At 50.8% G+C, this 16,298-nt stretch overlaps 1 protein-coding gene across 1 annotated transcript in view; it reads left to right on the top strand.

Moving 5' to 3' along the window:
* The first annotated feature begins 10,136 nt into the window (after nt 1-10,136).
* Nucleotides 10,137-16,298, top strand: part of CALB2 (calbindin 2) — a 35,758-nt gene continuing 29,596 nt past the window's right edge. Inside the window, exon 1 of the mRNA XM_017868761.1 lies at nt 10,137-10,304. Coding sequence (XP_017724250.1) covers nt 10,211-10,304 — 94 coding nt within the window. The 5' untranslated portion in view covers nt 10,137-10,210. The remainder of the gene's footprint in view (nt 10,305-16,298) is intronic.

Below are 16,298 nucleotides of genomic sequence, written 5' to 3' on the forward strand. Positions count from 1 at the left end.
GAGTGGGAGACCCAGGAGGCCCAGGTATCACTAACGGGCTCTGCAATCCCTCGAAAATCACATGCCTTTCTCTTTCCTACCCTCCACCTCCGTCTTCCTCTCTTCCCTCTTGATCTTCTACCTGGTGGGCTGGGCTGCACCCAGGCTTCTGGCTCTTGTATCAGACCATCGGCAATGACAACTGATCTGCAGACTCCAGGAAGCACCCTAGTTTGGTTTCTTCTGGCCTCGGCCTGCTCACCACTTGCCCCATCCTGTGGCCTGCCTGTGAGGGGATTCCCACTGACGTGCTCAGGAAGGCAACTCAGGGAGCCGCTATGAGGCAGGCAGCTCCTCCTGACCAGACGGTGCCGCGGCCCCCAGCAGGGCGAGCAGCTGCCCTCAGGATGGCAGCCCAAGTGGGCTTGCTGCCTGGCACTTGCTTGCCAGGAGTTGAGCTGTCCCAGTGCGTGCAAGGGGTCATTTCTAGAGCTTCCAGAGGGGTCTTGACTCTATACACAGAAACATCCTTTTCCACTCCTCTGATCTTCATTCAGTCTTTCATTCATTCAACAATTATCCTGGTTGGGCCCGGTGGCTCATGCCTGTGATCCCAGCACTGTGGGAGGCCGAGGTGGACGGATCACGAGGTCAAGAGATCAGGACCATCCTGGCCAACAAGGTGAAACCCCATCCCTACTAAAAATACAAAAAATTAGCTGGGCATAGTGGCACAAACCTCCCAGCTACTTGGGAGGCTGAGGCAGGAGGATCACTTGATCCCGGGAGACGGAGGTTGCAGTGAGCCAAGATGGCATCACTGCACTCTAGCCTGGCAACAAAGTAAGATTCCATCTCAAAACACAAAACGAAACAAAAACAAATAAACAAAAACAAAACAAACAAAACAATGATCCCTTGAGTGCATATGGCCCGTGAATGGTGTTGCAAGCTGAGAAGAAAAGTGAGGAGAAAAACACACAAGGTAGGCAAGGCCCTACCTCCATTCTAGCCGGGGAGACAAATAAGACTGAGCACAGTAGGGTCACAGATTCACTCTGATAGATGTGCAAAGAAAATATCATTCATTTGTTTTCCTGTAATTGATCTGATCTTCTTCAAGGGAAGGGGGGAATGAGGTGAAGAAATATCTTAAACTTACCTATTTATGGTTCTAGCCAACATGTCCATCTTAGAAGGAGCTACCTTCTCTTTTAGTGAGACTCATGGATCTGAAACTTGAAGAGCACAGCCACGGACACCTTCAACCTTGGAACCATTGCCTCTGCCCTGAGTGGCTACTGGGCATGGGAGCAGTGGGAAACAGGCTTGGAGACAGCGCCAGAGGACCCCCGAGGTAAACACCAGCCAAGTGTGTAAGGCCAGGCCCGGTGCAGTTTCAACATCCAAGGGTTCCCAAATTTACCTCTCTAGCCCAGACCTCTCCTCCAAATTCTGGGTCCCTAAATCCCCCTACCTGGTCTGTGCCTTCCCTTAGATGATGTTGTAGTCAGCTCAGACTTCTATAACAAATATACCATAGACTGGGTAGCTCAAACAACACAAACTTATTTCCCTCAATTTTGGAGGCTGGGAAGTCCAGGTTCAAGGTGCCAGCAGATCCAGTGTCTGGTGAATACCCACTTCCTAGTTTGCAGATGACCGGCTTCTTGTATCCTCATATGCCAGAGGGCACAGAAAGAGATCCTGTGTCTCTTCCTCTTTTTTTTTTTTTTTTTGAGACAGAGTCTAGCTCTGTGGCCAGGTTTGAGGGCAGTGGCCTGATCTCAGCTCACTGCAACCATCGCCTCCCCGGTTCAAGTGATTCTCCTGCCTCAGCCTCCTGAGTAGCTGAGACTATAGGTGCCCGCCACCAAGCCCAGCTAATTTTTGTATTTTTAGTAGAGATGGGGTTTCACCATGTTGGCCAGGCTGGTCTTGAACTCCTGACCTTGTAATCCGCCCACCTCTGCCTCCCAAAGTGCTAGGATTACAGGCATGAGTCACCACGCCCGGCCTCTTCCTCTTTTTACAAGGGCCTTAAGCCTATTCTATTCATGAAAGCTCCACCCTCATGATCTAATCATGCCCCAAAGACTCCACTCTGAATACCATCGTATCAAGGGTTAGGCTTTCAACATCTGAATTTTGAAGGGATACAAACATTTGTCCACAGTAGATTGTTTCAAAGACAACTCAGAGGATACTTCCAACAAATGCAGAGTGTATCCTTCTCAAATCTAGTCCTCTGCCAGCACCCCCCATCTCAGTTAGTGTCTGCTTTTCTCCCAGGTGCCAATACCAAGAGTGAATCCCCCTCTTCCTCACCGTCCATATCCAACTCATGGTCAGATCCTATTTTCTGCCTACATAGTTCCTGACTACTTTGCTCCATGTCCACTGCCCCCTCTGGAGGCCCAGGTACGGCCGTCTTTCCCGGGCAGTCGCAGGAGTCACCTGATAGGTTTCCCTGTGTCCACTTAGACTCCTTTCTAGTCACCCGCTACACAGGAGCCAGAGGGAGACCATAATCCTGGTTATGTTTGTTGCTGGCAGAAAGCCCTTTGATACCTCCCAGTGCTCTAGGGTCTGGCCCTGCCAGCCTCTCCAGAGTCACCTCCACCATGCACCCCTTCGTCCCACTGCTCTCCCATCCCTCTGGCTTTCTTACAGCTCCACCAGCATGGAGTCTTGGTGCATGGGGTTTAAATCCAGGAATGCTCCCCTTCTGCCTCCTCCTGGTTAGTTCCCTCTCAGGATGGCCTCCTACCCATGCTAGATAAGGTCACTCCCTGATACTCACTCTGTTTTCACTTATATGTGTGATTGTGTGGTTTGATCAATGTCTGTCTCCCCCTCTGGACTTTAAACTCCTGAAGGGAGGAACCATTTCTGTTTTGCTAACCACTGAATCCCTAGGCCCTAGTACAGTGCCTGGCACAAAGTAGCTGGCTAATCAATATTTTTTCCACAGCATGAATGAATAACATTTGTAATGAATTCATGAGTGAATGAAATGCAGCCCTTATCTTTGAGCATCTCATTCTCACATCCCTGCTGCATTATGGGGAATCCTGGAAGTGGGACACTGACCCCCTAGGGACACTTTTCCCATACTTGGTAAAAGAGTCCAAATTCCTGGCCACCTGGAAGTCCTGTTCTGGCAGGAAATAGAGCAGATTTGTTTGCAAATCAAACCCAGGGCTCCCTGCCAGGCCCCCAGGCAGAGCCAAGCCTGCCTCACACGGATGCCCTGTGGATCTGGACTCATGCACGCTACATTTCCTTTTGTCCTCCTTGCCTGCACCTTTCTCTTCCTCCTGCAACTCCTTTCCTTAGAAATCCCATCTCACCATACGGAGGGACCTGATCAGCTTCCAGCTCAGCTCAGAGAAGATGAAGGGACTCTAATGGATTAATCAAGCATGTTGGTAGATCTGGAACCCAGTTATTCCCAGAGCCCACTGGACAAAAAAGAGAACAACAACAGCCAACACCATTGACCCTGAGCCAATCACTGTGCTAAGTAATTTGCATAGATTATTTTATAGAATCATTACAACAATCCTTCTATATAGGTTTCATTAGGGTTAGAGAGAACCTAGAATTCATTTACTAGATGAGGGTCAGTAAACTATGTCCCATAGGCCAAATTAGGCCCACCACATTTTTTAAAATTATTATTATTACTAAAAGTATTATTGGAACAGAGTCATATTCCTCTGTTTACATATTACCTACAGCTGCTTTTGCACTATAATACCAGGGTTGAGTAGTTGAGACTGAGAACCTAAGGCCCACAAAGCACCCCCCGCCAAAATTTCCTATCTGGCCCATTACAAAAAAAAAGTTTGCCAGCCCCTGTTTTAGATGACACCCTTCCCCCAGATTCTCCCTTTTATATTTGAATTCGTTGGTCCAAATGTTTTTTTTACCCAGTGTTAAAGCAAACATGTTCCACAGCTTGTTTGAATTTTCTGTGTTGAGCACCCAGCACTAGAGGTGTCAGTTAATTCCACCATGCCCATAGGTGTTCCTATGGGAAATAGGCCCCTCTCAGTGCTGCCCACCGCCCTCCTGAGACTTGTCCCCAGCCACAGCTGATTGGACTAAGAGATGGGTGCCCAACCCTAGGTGACCTTGCAAGACAGGACAGCAGCCAATGATTTGAATGGCTTCACATGAAAAGATAAGCTAGACCAACCAGATTCTTTTCTCAGGAGTCTGGAATATGGAAACAGGGGCAAGATTGTCAGGGGAAATGAAAGGTAGAGGAGTCTTGGGGACAAGTTGTAGCTGGTGACTGTAAAAGGCAAGGTTGTAAGGATGCCTGCTGGGAGGGAGAGAAGAAAATAGAGGCACAGAGCACACACAGACAATCTGTGAAAGAGTGGCCCTGTGCTCTAACAGAAAGAGGGAGAGAGAAGTTTGGTTCCAAAAGGTTTCCTGTTTCCAGCTCCCACAAGGACAGTTGTCCTCTTCATGGATTATCAGTCAGACCTTTTTGGTTGCAAATGAAAGAAAACCTACCATAAATGGGCTTGAACACTAAAGGGTATATATTGACTTGTGCAACTGAGAAGTCCAAAGGTACTTCAGGCTCAGCTTGATCCAGCAGTTCAAATGATGTCACTTGTGACCTGATTTCTTGCAGTCTCTCTGCTCTGTCTTTTGAAACATTGGCTTCATCCTCAGTGTCTACTCTGTGCCCTCTCCCATTTCCCTCACCCCAGGCTCTGCACTCATGGTGTCAAGATAGCTGCAATGATTCCAGACCTCACAGCTTCACATCAGACTGTGCAAATAGAGAGGGGGTCCCAGTAGCTCCTTTGCATTCCGGGATATGATGTCTCATTGCCTATCCCTGAACCAGTTGGTTTGGCCAGGGTGGAGATGGATTGCACTCATTTGGATTAAACTCGCCATCACTTGCCTTCGGTTTTCTCCCCTGTAATAACATTTGAATGCTTATTTTGTTCCAGGCCTTGCATCACTCTTAACATGCATTACCTCTCTTAATGCTCACAAAGGCTTTGAGGCAGTTACTAGGGTTATCCCCATTTTACCAATGAGGAAATACAAGCTCAGAGAGGGTCGATATTTTACCCAGGGTTACAAAACCAACACATAGTAGAACTGCCGATACACAGCAGATCCAGGAGCTGAAAGGGGCCTGTGGCATTCTGGAGCCTGAGCCCTCAGTCCCTGTGTCCCTGCTTGCGGAGGGAGGATCACCCAACTGTCCCCAGCTACTGCTATTTCACCTCCTGGTGACCCAAATCCTTTGCACAGAGGGAGCTGTCCGTAGATCTCAAGCTTCAGACTGGGTTATTCAAAAGTTCTACTTCCACCTCTGGGTGCCTCTGGTTTCTCTATTTTCTCCACCACCTCAGTCCGTTTCCATGGAAACTGCTGGGCTCCTGCATCCCTTTCATCCTCCTTTCTGGGAAGCAAGGCCAGCTCTCCAGCACTCCGGTAGCCAGGCCTGACCATTATAAAAACCAAGGAAGCAATATCTGGAAGAAACTGTTCTAGGCATAGTGAGGTACCAGGTCAGGCTGCTGCTTTTTCCCTTTGAAGTGCCCCAAAACAACACCAGGTGCTCTGAGGAGCTCAGCCAATTACCGAAGCCCAGTGGATCCTGGCTGGAAAGTTGTTTGTCATTTTTCCTCTGACATCTCACCACGTCAGTCACCAGGTCTCCCTCCCTTTTTGAGGGAGTGATTCTAGGGTCCTGGGGCAGAGGGACAGTTGGCCAAGTCTCCCTGCCAGTCCTTGGTGTCAGATCACGGCACTCAGGATGAGCTGGTGGGCTGGGGATGCAAAAGTGAAGGTGGTCCCCAATTTGCCCTTTTGGTGAAGGGAGGAACCAGCCATCAGAAAACTGGGGGGCATCCTGGAAACAGTGGGCCTGGCATTACTCCTTAACACTGGGAGGGGCCCTGTGGCTCCAGTGACCAGGGTCTGGGAAGAACTTCATACATAGTGCCCAGGAGCTTGGCACCTGGTCCACAAAGACTTCATATACCATGGAAACTAAAGGGACAAAATGTTATTGACACCCCATCCCTCCCAGGTCTTGGTTGGGTATTAATCTCTCTGAGCCTTGATTTCCCTATCTTTAGAATGGGTCAAACTATTGCATTGCACATCTGATAGGGTAGTTGTGAGGACCAAACAAAGCAAGACACATCAAAACTCTCTGTCAAGGCATTTAAAGGTATCCTCATGGTTATCACCATCATTGTCATCATCATCATCATTATCATTATCATAATAAAACTTGAGAGGAAGTCCTGGAAGGGAAGCAGAACCCCAGACATCTGAAATTACTTACAAGAGCCTCAATTCATGGAGATGTGCTCATAAAAGTGTTCTGTCTTTACCGTCACTGCTTTAAAATATGCTCATCGAACCTCTCTTTCCTATCCCTGAATGATTTCTTATCTGAGTCCATGTTTCTCCTCACACATTCGGTTATTGAAACTTGGACCAGTCCAACTAAGACTCCAGTCTCTTCTTCAATGCAAAGTTCTTCTCCTTTCCCATTGCAAACTGGACTAGGGGCTTGGGTCTGGAGCTGAGCCTGGAGAGAAGGGGTGGCTGGCTCCAAGACATCCCCTTCTGGTAGGGCAGAGGGAGCTGCAAGGAGAAATGAGGGACAGGAGATCTTCCTACCTCTCTGGTCCCTTGTGGGTTGTAGGAGCATCCCAGGCTCTGGCTCCCGCTGCTGGTCTCTGAGGAGTTTGAGGGCCTGTGCATAGTGGAGTGAAGGTTTTTTGGAGCAGTCTTCAGCTCCACTCTAGCTTCCTAAACACTGAGGATATCATAAACACCAGCAGGTATCTGGCTTCGGCCCCCCCTTTAAACTATATGCACCTCTCCCAGGAGCCACAGCAACCCCCAAGAGCTGCAGAGAACCATGGTAGCTCCCATCTTCCTTCTAGACGCAGGACAGGGCAGTCTAGGCTGCTTTCATAGGCCTTCGGACAGCTCTGAGTCAGAAGCAAGTGCCAGTCCATCTTCATATGTGGGCCAAACTCCAGAATACTGCTCACCCCAGCCCACTCTGGAGCCAGGTGGCATCTCCAGTTTCTCCTTACTGCAGAAATCCCCCACAACCTGGAGAGGATTTCTGGGGGTTCCTCCAACAAGACTTGACTTCAGGACAGCCACAAATGCTGCACTCCCCGAAGGCCAATGCTCCTCTCTCTTGTACCCAGACATCTCCCCTGATAATCCCTGGTCTTGGTGGCTGGTGGCAGGCAGGCTGAGCAAGCCAGGAAGACACGAGGTGTCCGATTCCTATGATTCCAGATGTGGCCTAAGTGCCACTATTTCAGAACAACAAGAAAAATTCCTCCTCACATCCTTGCATTGGTAAGAATACCTACCTATTAATTAAGCACTTCAGCTGCTGGGCTTCTTGCTCGCTAACCCCTTGATTACATTCTTTTTGGTCCTTACACTGACTTTGTGAGACTAATTACCTTGATTTTTACTAAGGTTCAAAGAGGTTAAATAGCTTTGCCCAAGGCCTCACAACCAGCAAGAGTATTTTGAGCCCGTATCTATCTGACTCCAGGGCAGGAACTTGTAGCTGCTAAATGTGGCTGTTGCTGCAGGACTCAACTTGGAGACAAAGCACAAAGGCACTGGCCTGGGCTTCTCCGTCCTCCGGGAATGGGCCTTCCAGAAACAGATTAACTGTGCATCTGAAATGAACAATGCAAGACTGTCCCAGTAGAGAGTTTAAAGGTAGCTGTGGCCACCCTACCGTCACACCCAGAACCATGTCCCTTGATCTCAACAGCTCTGGAAAGCAGGAGGTAGGAGCTTCACTCTTGACTCCTCACCAGGAAAACCAAAGTAGCATGGAGACACTGGCTTTGCTTCTTGGAGAAGCAGGGATGAGCTCTCACCCAACACAAATCTAGGACAGAGGCCTGAATGACAGGTGTCAGAGCCCACAGGGCTGAGCCTGGCCCCCTGGGGGGCTGCACAGTGCAGTGGTTAAGAACTTGTGTTCTGGAGACAATATCTGTCTTAGCCTTTCCCGTTGGTCTCCCTTTGGAGTCAGCCCCTCCAGGAGCCATTAGCTACCCCAGGGGAGGGGATGCTGACTGAGAAATTTCTTGCCAAGCCAACCATTGATCACTGGCTCCATGAAGGGCATCAGGAGCCCTAACTCATTTAATCCTCAGAACAATTTTATTATTATTATTGTTATATTATTTGAGACAGAGTCTCGCTCTGTCGCCCAGGCTGGAGTGCAGTGGCGCTATTTCAGCTCACTGCAACCTCTCTGCCTCCCGGGTTCAAGCAATTCTCCTGCCTCAGCCTCCCAAGCAGCTGGGATTACAGGCATGCACCACCATGCCTGGCTAACTTTATTTTTTTGTTTTTTGTCGTTTGGTTTTTTTTAGTAGAGACGGGGTTTCACCATGTTGGCCAGGATGGTCTCAATCTCTTAACCTCGTGATCTGCCCTCCTCAGACTCCCAAAGTGCTGGGATTACAGGTGTGAGCCACCGAACCTGGCTAACAATTCTAAGAGGCATATGCCCACATGCCCATTTTGCAGAAGAGAAAAACTGAGGCAGAGACAGTTTATGTAATTTGCTCAAGGTCACACAGCTGATTCTGGGATTCGCACCCAAGCAGCCTGATTCTTGAGGGTCTACTCTTAACCACTGAGCCATCCTGCCTTCCTCGGGGCTTTTGGGAATCTCTCAGCAAGGGGCGTGGGTACCTCTAAAGCTAGCTTTTGATGACTTCTCCCTCCTAGTCTGTTGCTGCAAGAAACTCTGAACACATTCACCCTGGCCAAAGAACAAGTGGTTTTGGAACCTGCATTCTCTGTTGCCCCTTTGAGACTCTCTCTGGGATTGGCCCTCTCTCCAAGGGACAACCCCCTCGCTGTCTCCTCCTGGGTTCCCCTGTCCTGCAGCGACCTCCTTTTCGTTCTCACTTACCTCCTTCCCTTTCACTCTCCTCTTGGAAGGTGGTTCAGCTAACACTTATTAGCACATGTTAATGAGCGTCAATTCATGTCTCAGTCACTCCGTGGCAGGAGAGGGGAGAAAGGAGGGATGATGCTGTCACTCTGTGGGTAAGGTGTCTTATCTTACCACAAGGCCAGGACAGACCCCCAAGGGCTCAGACCACAGGAGAGAATGGGGAGGGGGACCAGCTCCCTGCTGGGGAGTCCTGTCTGCTGCCCTCAGGATGTGCGCTCAGTAGCTGCGTCTATTTTCTCTGACACCAGCTCAGAACATTCCCCAAGATAGAGTTGGACGTTGTTCTCTGCCCACTGGAGCAGGCACATTCCCACGATGTCCCTAGGTGGGCGTGGTTAAGACCTGGTACGGGTTGATCTAGTTCTGCCACCCCCTGGCCAAATGTCTAAAAGCCCCCCAGAGCACGGCCAGGGTGAGGCAGGTACCAGGGGTGGAGGGAGGCTCCAAGGGGACGGATATACCAGGACCCAGACAGACAGTGGAAGCCCCCCCCCCCCCCCCCACGCCACTTCCATCGGAATCCTCCCGGAGCACTACTGATTCTAGCTGCTCCCCACTAAAGCCTTGAGAACTCTTGGCTGCTCTGCAAGACCAGGCCCCATGAAGGAGCCACGTGCGACATGGAAAGAGTGCTGAGTTCAAATTCTAGCCCTGCCACTAATTTGCTGGGCCAGTCACTCAATCATCTCAAGTCACAAATACCTCATCAGAAAAGTGGTCCCTGCTCTTCCTGCTGTGGAAGGATCAGGAGAGAGGAGGCACGACAGAGACCTAGAGAACTCCGAAGCCCGAGTGCTAAATATTTGTCAAATTTGTGTTAGTATCAGTATTAGTGTTGTTACTACTGTTATTATTGCTACTGCCAGCAATAATAAGTGGTGGATGTACTCAAGGCGGTCGGGAGGGAAGGCAAGGGCAGCCTCTCCCTCTTTTTCACCGAAAAGCCTCCGGGTGTCCCTGGCCCGGCGCCGAGGGGTCTCAGCGCAGAGGTAAGGGCCCCCTGCGAGTCCGAGCCTCTGGTGCCGCCGCCCCCGCCGCGCCGCGCCCCGGCCGGATTCCCTGAGCGAGCGCGCCCCCTGCTGGCAGCCGGGCGCGGGCGCAGGCTCCAGAGCGTATATAAGGGCAGCGTGGCGCACAGCCCCAGCGCGAGTGCCAGAGCCCAGCCGGCGCGGAGCGGGAGCGGTGCAGGCTGAGGTCTCCGAGCGGCTCGCCATGGCTGGCCCGCAGCAGCAGCCCCCTTACCTGCACCTGGCCGAGCTGACGGCGTCCCAGTTCCTGGAAATCTGGAAGCACTTTGACGCAGACGGTTAGTAAAGCTCCCAACTTCTGTGCCCACTGGCACCCAGGGGACCTGCGGTGAAGGGGACAGGGGGCGGCGCTGAATGCGGGCAGGTGTACGTTTGCCCTTAGGAGGTGGCCTGGTCGCAGAGCCTGTTGGGGTAGGGTCCCCGAGTTTGGGAGACATCCGGCTGCTCTGGGCACAACTGTCAGTAACTTTCTTCCCTAACACAGATGACCCAGAGCCCACCCGCATTTGCAGCTTTATTCTGAGCAAGTGGGAGCTTTCTCAGAGAGGTGGGCTGGGCTGGGAAGGCCTCCAGGTTCCCCCTGCCATCTCCCCCACCTCCCCTGCCTTCAGCTGCTCCAGCCACAGGTCTCAGAAGCCCACTCATTTCTTTCCTCCTCTTCCCGTTTTGTTGAATGTCAGGTTAGCCCCCTTACACTGCTGGAGGCTGGGATCAATTAGGGGATCCTGAAGGGAAACTTGGCCTGCCCAGCTTGAATGGCTGGGAGCAGGAGTGTAAAATGGCATTGGGGATCCTGAACACCCCCCGGCTTCCTTAGTCCATTTTCCAGCCGCCATGGGCATGTGGGTTTCCTAACACAGCAGCAGTGGGTGTGGTGGGGACAGCGCTGGGGTGCCAGGCCAGACCTGTTCCCTCATAGTGATCATCCTTGGTGCTCTTGGTGACTTCATCTCTGGGTAGGGGGAGGCACCACCCTAAGTGCCTCAGTGACCAACCCTCTGTTCTGTGTGGTCTTGACGCTGACTCCACCAAAAAGCAAGGGCCGGACAGAATGACCTTTGGAGGTAGCCCCCAGCACTGGGATTCCGAGAGTCTGTGGTGGTCTGACTCAGGCATAAAGGGTGGTCCCCCTTTAGAGGCTTTTGATATCACTAGAGACTCTGTTTCTGTCACTTCGAAAAAATAAGTGATCTGATTTCCCTCTCTACGCACAGACCTGGCTAAGATGAGCATCCAAAATGTCCTGGCATCTCAGACATTTTGTGGTGTCTGTAGCTACCCTCCCCTGGGATAGCTAATGGCTCCTGGAGGGGCTGACCCCAAAGGGAGGCCTACGGGAAAGGCTAAGACAGATGCTATCTCCAGAACACAAGTTCTTAACCACTGCACTGCACAGCCCCCCAGGGGGCCAGGCTCAGTCCTGTGGGCTCTGACACCTGTCATTCAGGCCCCTGGCCCAGATCTTTGTGGGGTGACAGAGTGGTGGCTCAGGGAGTTTATCCTGGGGTCTGAGAGCAAGGAGGATGGAAAACAGAGGGGCGTCAGGTGTGCCTCACTCCATTCTTCCCTCCTCCCTTCCTTGCCTTGGCAGGGTGTGGAGGTGGCTGAACAGAGATCCTCTGCCCAGAGTGCTATGGGGAGGCAGGGGTTAATGTCTGGGGATGCTAATGGGTGAAATTTTGTTTCCTTGGAGCCAACTGAGAAAGCTGAAGGGGTAGGGGACTAGGCATTTGAATACCTGAGTTAGGATTGTGATCTACCTATGAATTACTGACGGAGGTGGGTAGATTGTTAAATCTGTAAAATGGGGCTAAGAAGGGGTTGTATTTCTAATCCCCAGCTCCTGCCATAAAATTCCCTTGGTACAAAGGGCTCTCCTAAGAGAAGTGCAGCCTTTTAGTATTCCAGATGACATGCACATTCCCTAAGGAGGCTCCTGCCAGTTTATCTGCACCAGAGACTTGCATGATTCAAGGAAAGTTACCAAGCAGCCAAGGTTACACCACTGGCTTCCTGGTAGATGAGTCAGCTATAAACAGAGGACTCTACAGTTCTATGTTCCCCCATTCTCAGAGGGACAACCAAGAGCACTGTCTATAACCATGCAGATCTTTACGTTTATCTGAGACATTGTACTTAAGCACAATTGCACCTTCTCAAGCTGTGAGGCTGCTGGGCAGACCATGACTCCCCTTATACAGATGAAGAAATAGACACAGGGGTTGACTTTTCTGAGGTCATGGAGCAAGTTACTGGTGGGACTGGTTCCTGGCCAGCGTTTATTCCCCCACTCTGGTTCCTGGACACCTGCTTGGTTTGGAAGAGGGTTTTTTTCCATGATGATAGGTACACGTCTCCCTCCCATTCCCCCAAAGAAAAGCCCCCATCCCACCCTTGGGGATGTTGGGCAGTTTCATGTATCCCAAAATGGGATCCTTGGCTTGGCTAGAGTGTAGTTAAGCTACCACCAAACCCAAGATCTTCAAAGCCTCCCAAAGTCATTGTGCCTCTGGCTCCCTCCTGCTCTGGGTTGAAGGGGGAGCTCGATGCTTGCATCTTCCTTGTCTATCAGGCTCCTACTGCCATCTCTGCATCACAGCCTCAAGGAAGTCCCAAGGAAGGGCCATGGACCCAACAGAGAAGGAAGGCAATGAGGATTAAAATACCAGAGATGAGAGAGAGGAGACTTAGGAAAATATGTATACAGCCAAGTTGGAATTCCACAAAAGGATCCAGAATTAGGCTTTAGGTGACCTTCCTCCCCTCCTGAACACCCAAAGGCTGCAGATGAGCCCAACACCACACTGCTTGAGGTGCTCCCAGCCCTATTTAGGCCTCTCTCCCACCAATTCTGGTTTCCGTTTTCAACATGGGATTTCTTCCCAATTCTAAGAGTGCCCCCCACCACTCACAATCTTAAAAACGCCTGAGAGAACTCTCCCTTGCAGCTCTCCAGGTCCCTGGAGTGAGCTCGCTGGAGCCCAATTAACGACAGCCCCCAGAAAGTGGGAACCACCTCCCCACCCCTTCTGGATGCTGGCTGGTAGTAAACAAAGATGAAGAGATCTTAGGAGGCAGCTGAATCCCAACGAGAGGGAGGATGGGGGCAGGAGGAACCTTAGCCCATTTCAAAATGGAAAAAGCCACCATCACCCTAAAGAGTTGGATTATTTTCAAAATTCTCATTAGCCTTGTGGTAGAGAAAGGAAGACGTGTGTGTTTGGAGAGTGAGAAACTAGGACTCAAAGAGGCAAAATTCTTTTCACAAGATCACACAGCAAAGCAGGAAGACGTGAAGGGGAAACCAGGAATCTGGTCTCCTAGTCCACAATACCATTCCACCAACTCTGCTTCAGCAGTCAGCCAAGGGCATGCATTTGGGAGGGTTCCAACATTGTCTCTGAAAGGCTGAGGTAGGGAAGATAAAAGCCAAGCCCACCCATTGACCCTGGTGGGGTCTAGGGCTCTTGCACACATCACCTCCATGCTCCGAGTGGCCCCGACACAGCCTTATGTATCCGAGCCCATTGCCCTGTTGCTTCCTGATCGCTTCTGTATCAGGAACTTTCCCCCTCTAAAGGACCCAGGTGGCTGAGGGATGCCCAGTTCAGAGTTCACACTGTCCTTTATTTGTGGTTCTGATTAGACAGGCCAGCAGGCTCCTATTTTACTGACCATCTGCAAGCAGCAAAGTTGTAGCTCCGAAGAGAAGTGCCTTAGCTTTTGCTACCCCTTTGAAAGCAACTAAGAGTGTAGAGATAAGATGAGTTCTCTTCCAGGAGCAAGGGGACATTCATGGGGCCAAGTTGAACATCCTACTCCCTTCCAAGAATCTAGCCTACATAGATATACTCATATGTGCGCAAAAAGTTATACGAACAATCATGTCTATTACAGTGTTCTTTGGAATTACTAACAATTTCAACAGGCATGGGAGTATGTGCTTCACCAGGGGACAGAAAAATAAATATGGTCATCTCTATGATGGAGTATGATAGGGCAAAGTGAAGCTTTTGTAGTGACATGGCAATATGTCCAAGATGTATTATTAAGACATTGTTTAAAACTGTAGCAGAACACTATTATGATATAAGCCCATTTTTATTATAAATGACGTATGTATGTTGCAGGATATTTAGAAAAATACAACTGAATAATAGCAGTTCTCTCTGAAGAGTGGATGAGCCACATGAAAGGGGATTTTCTTTTACTTTCTAATTTCTGTAACACTTGAAAATTTTACAAGAGTATCTGTTTCCTGTGTAGTCAGCAAAACAATAAAGATATAAGAAGGGAGCCCAGGCACAGTGGCTCAGGCCTATAATCCAGCACCTTGGGAGGCCGAGGCAGGAGGATCACTTGAAGCCGGGAGTTCGAGACCAGCTTGCACAACACAGTGAGACCTCCCCACCCTCTGCTCTACTAAAAAGTTAAAAATTAGCCAGGTGTGGTGGTGCACGCCTGTAGTCCCAGCTACTTGGGAGGCTGAGGCAGGAAGATGGCTTGGGCCCAGGAAGTCCAAGGCTGCAGTGAGCTACGATCGCACCACTGCACTCCAGCCTGGGCAACAGAGCCAGACCCTATCTTTAAAAAAATAACTAACTAAATAAATAAAGATATAAGAAGAAAACAATGTGATAGACACCTTTTCTTCCCTTGTAAGAAATATGTATATGTCTCCAGGTGGGGGGATCTGTCTAGACTCTTCTAGGCTCCTATTCACCTCCAAGTGGCCCAGGTGATGCAGGGGGTGCTCAAAGCCTCTCACAGGGACTGAGTCCTGCTCCTTATCTATGTGGACCCTGAGGATTTTGAAAATAACAACAGAAGCCACAAAGGGCCGAGGATAGCTCTGCCCAGGCTCCCATCCTCGCCCTCTGAAACCCAGTGACCTGGTGGAAGTCGTCTCTAAGCCCACGCAACACTGAGGACCACTCAGGGCCAGACTGCAGGGCCCAGGCAGGCTCTTCCAGAGCACAGGCCACTGCTCATTTGTTTGTCCCTGGTTTCGGGAATGGGGAGGAAATTCACAACATCAACACCTCTCAGAGATGGATGGAAACCTGGGCAACTGGCCTCAGGTGGCTGCATGAGGGGTCCTGCAATACCAAAACGAAAGACACGCTGAAACAGGGTCACAACACACGTGATGTATATTAAGTGTTTATATAAATGACACAACAGTTACAATGCAGCATACCTATGACGTTTATAAGGTAATCATAGGATTTATCAAAACGATTGGGTCTTGGCCCATTAAAATCAACAGGGTCTGACACTGGGAACCGAGATGAAAGTTGTCAGAGGAGAGCTTTCTCTGACCCCATTAGTGAACCTCTAGGGGTCTGTGTACCTCTCAGTTGGGCGTGGCGTGATGTCAGGATATGAGGTTCTCAGGGAACAGCTGCCTGACCCATCTGGGGTAGGCCCTGGAAAATGTCCCCCACCCCTGCCTCTGCTCCCACCCCCAACTCCCCAGTTGTTTCACTAACAGTGTCCACGCGCACCAGCTCTACGCCAGGAACCTCCAAGTGGGCTCTTGCCCGCTATGGCTCTGCTTCTGACTCTGATTGCACCAGCCGGCAGCGGGGAGCAGCTGGTCTGTGAAGAGCTGGGGCTCCCAGGGGAGGCTGCCTAAGGGACCCGTTTCACAAACAAGACGCCAGCCCCGCATTGCCAGGGAAGCTACCAGCCCGGCCCGGCCAGCTGTCCCTGCCCTGCTCAGCTTGTATCTTCCCCTCCAGACTTCAGCAGCTTTACCAGCCAAGCCCCTGGGGGAGGTTTCCAGGGCTAAGGAGACCCCCTCAGGGAAATCAATTCCAGCACCAAGGGAGCCAGAATTAATAGAGCAGGCCTGAGGCTCTTCAAGAGCAGTCCCTCTCCAGCCCCAGCCCGCCGGCAGATTGCATCACAGGCCCTCCTTTGCCAAGCTGGCCCATCTGGGGCCTCTGGCTTCAGCCCTCCCCCGTCCTTGTTGGCTCTCCACTATCTCCCCTCTCACCCAATCTGCCCTATCCTTCTGGCCTCCCTCATGCCTGGGACTCAGCCCAGCGTTAGGCTGCCAGATGTCCACAGGTTCAGGGGACCCAGCCCAGCTCCGGAGCCACTGGTCCAAAGCAGCACAGCCCAGAAACACAGATTGAAATTCAAGTGCCCAAGCATTCAGCTGGTAGCTGGTAGCTCTTCACTCTGGGGCTTATTCTTTTTTCCAGAAGCCACTGGAAGAAGTGTGTGTGTGTGTGTGTGTATGTGTGTGTGTGTGTGTGTGTGCG

This window comes from Rhinopithecus bieti, unplaced genomic scaffold, assembly GCF_001698545.2.
Source record: "Rhinopithecus bieti isolate Rb0 unplaced genomic scaffold, ASM169854v2 scaffold_2574, whole genome shotgun sequence".
NCBI classification, from domain to species: Eukaryota; Metazoa; Chordata; class Mammalia; order Primates; family Cercopithecidae; genus Rhinopithecus; species Rhinopithecus bieti.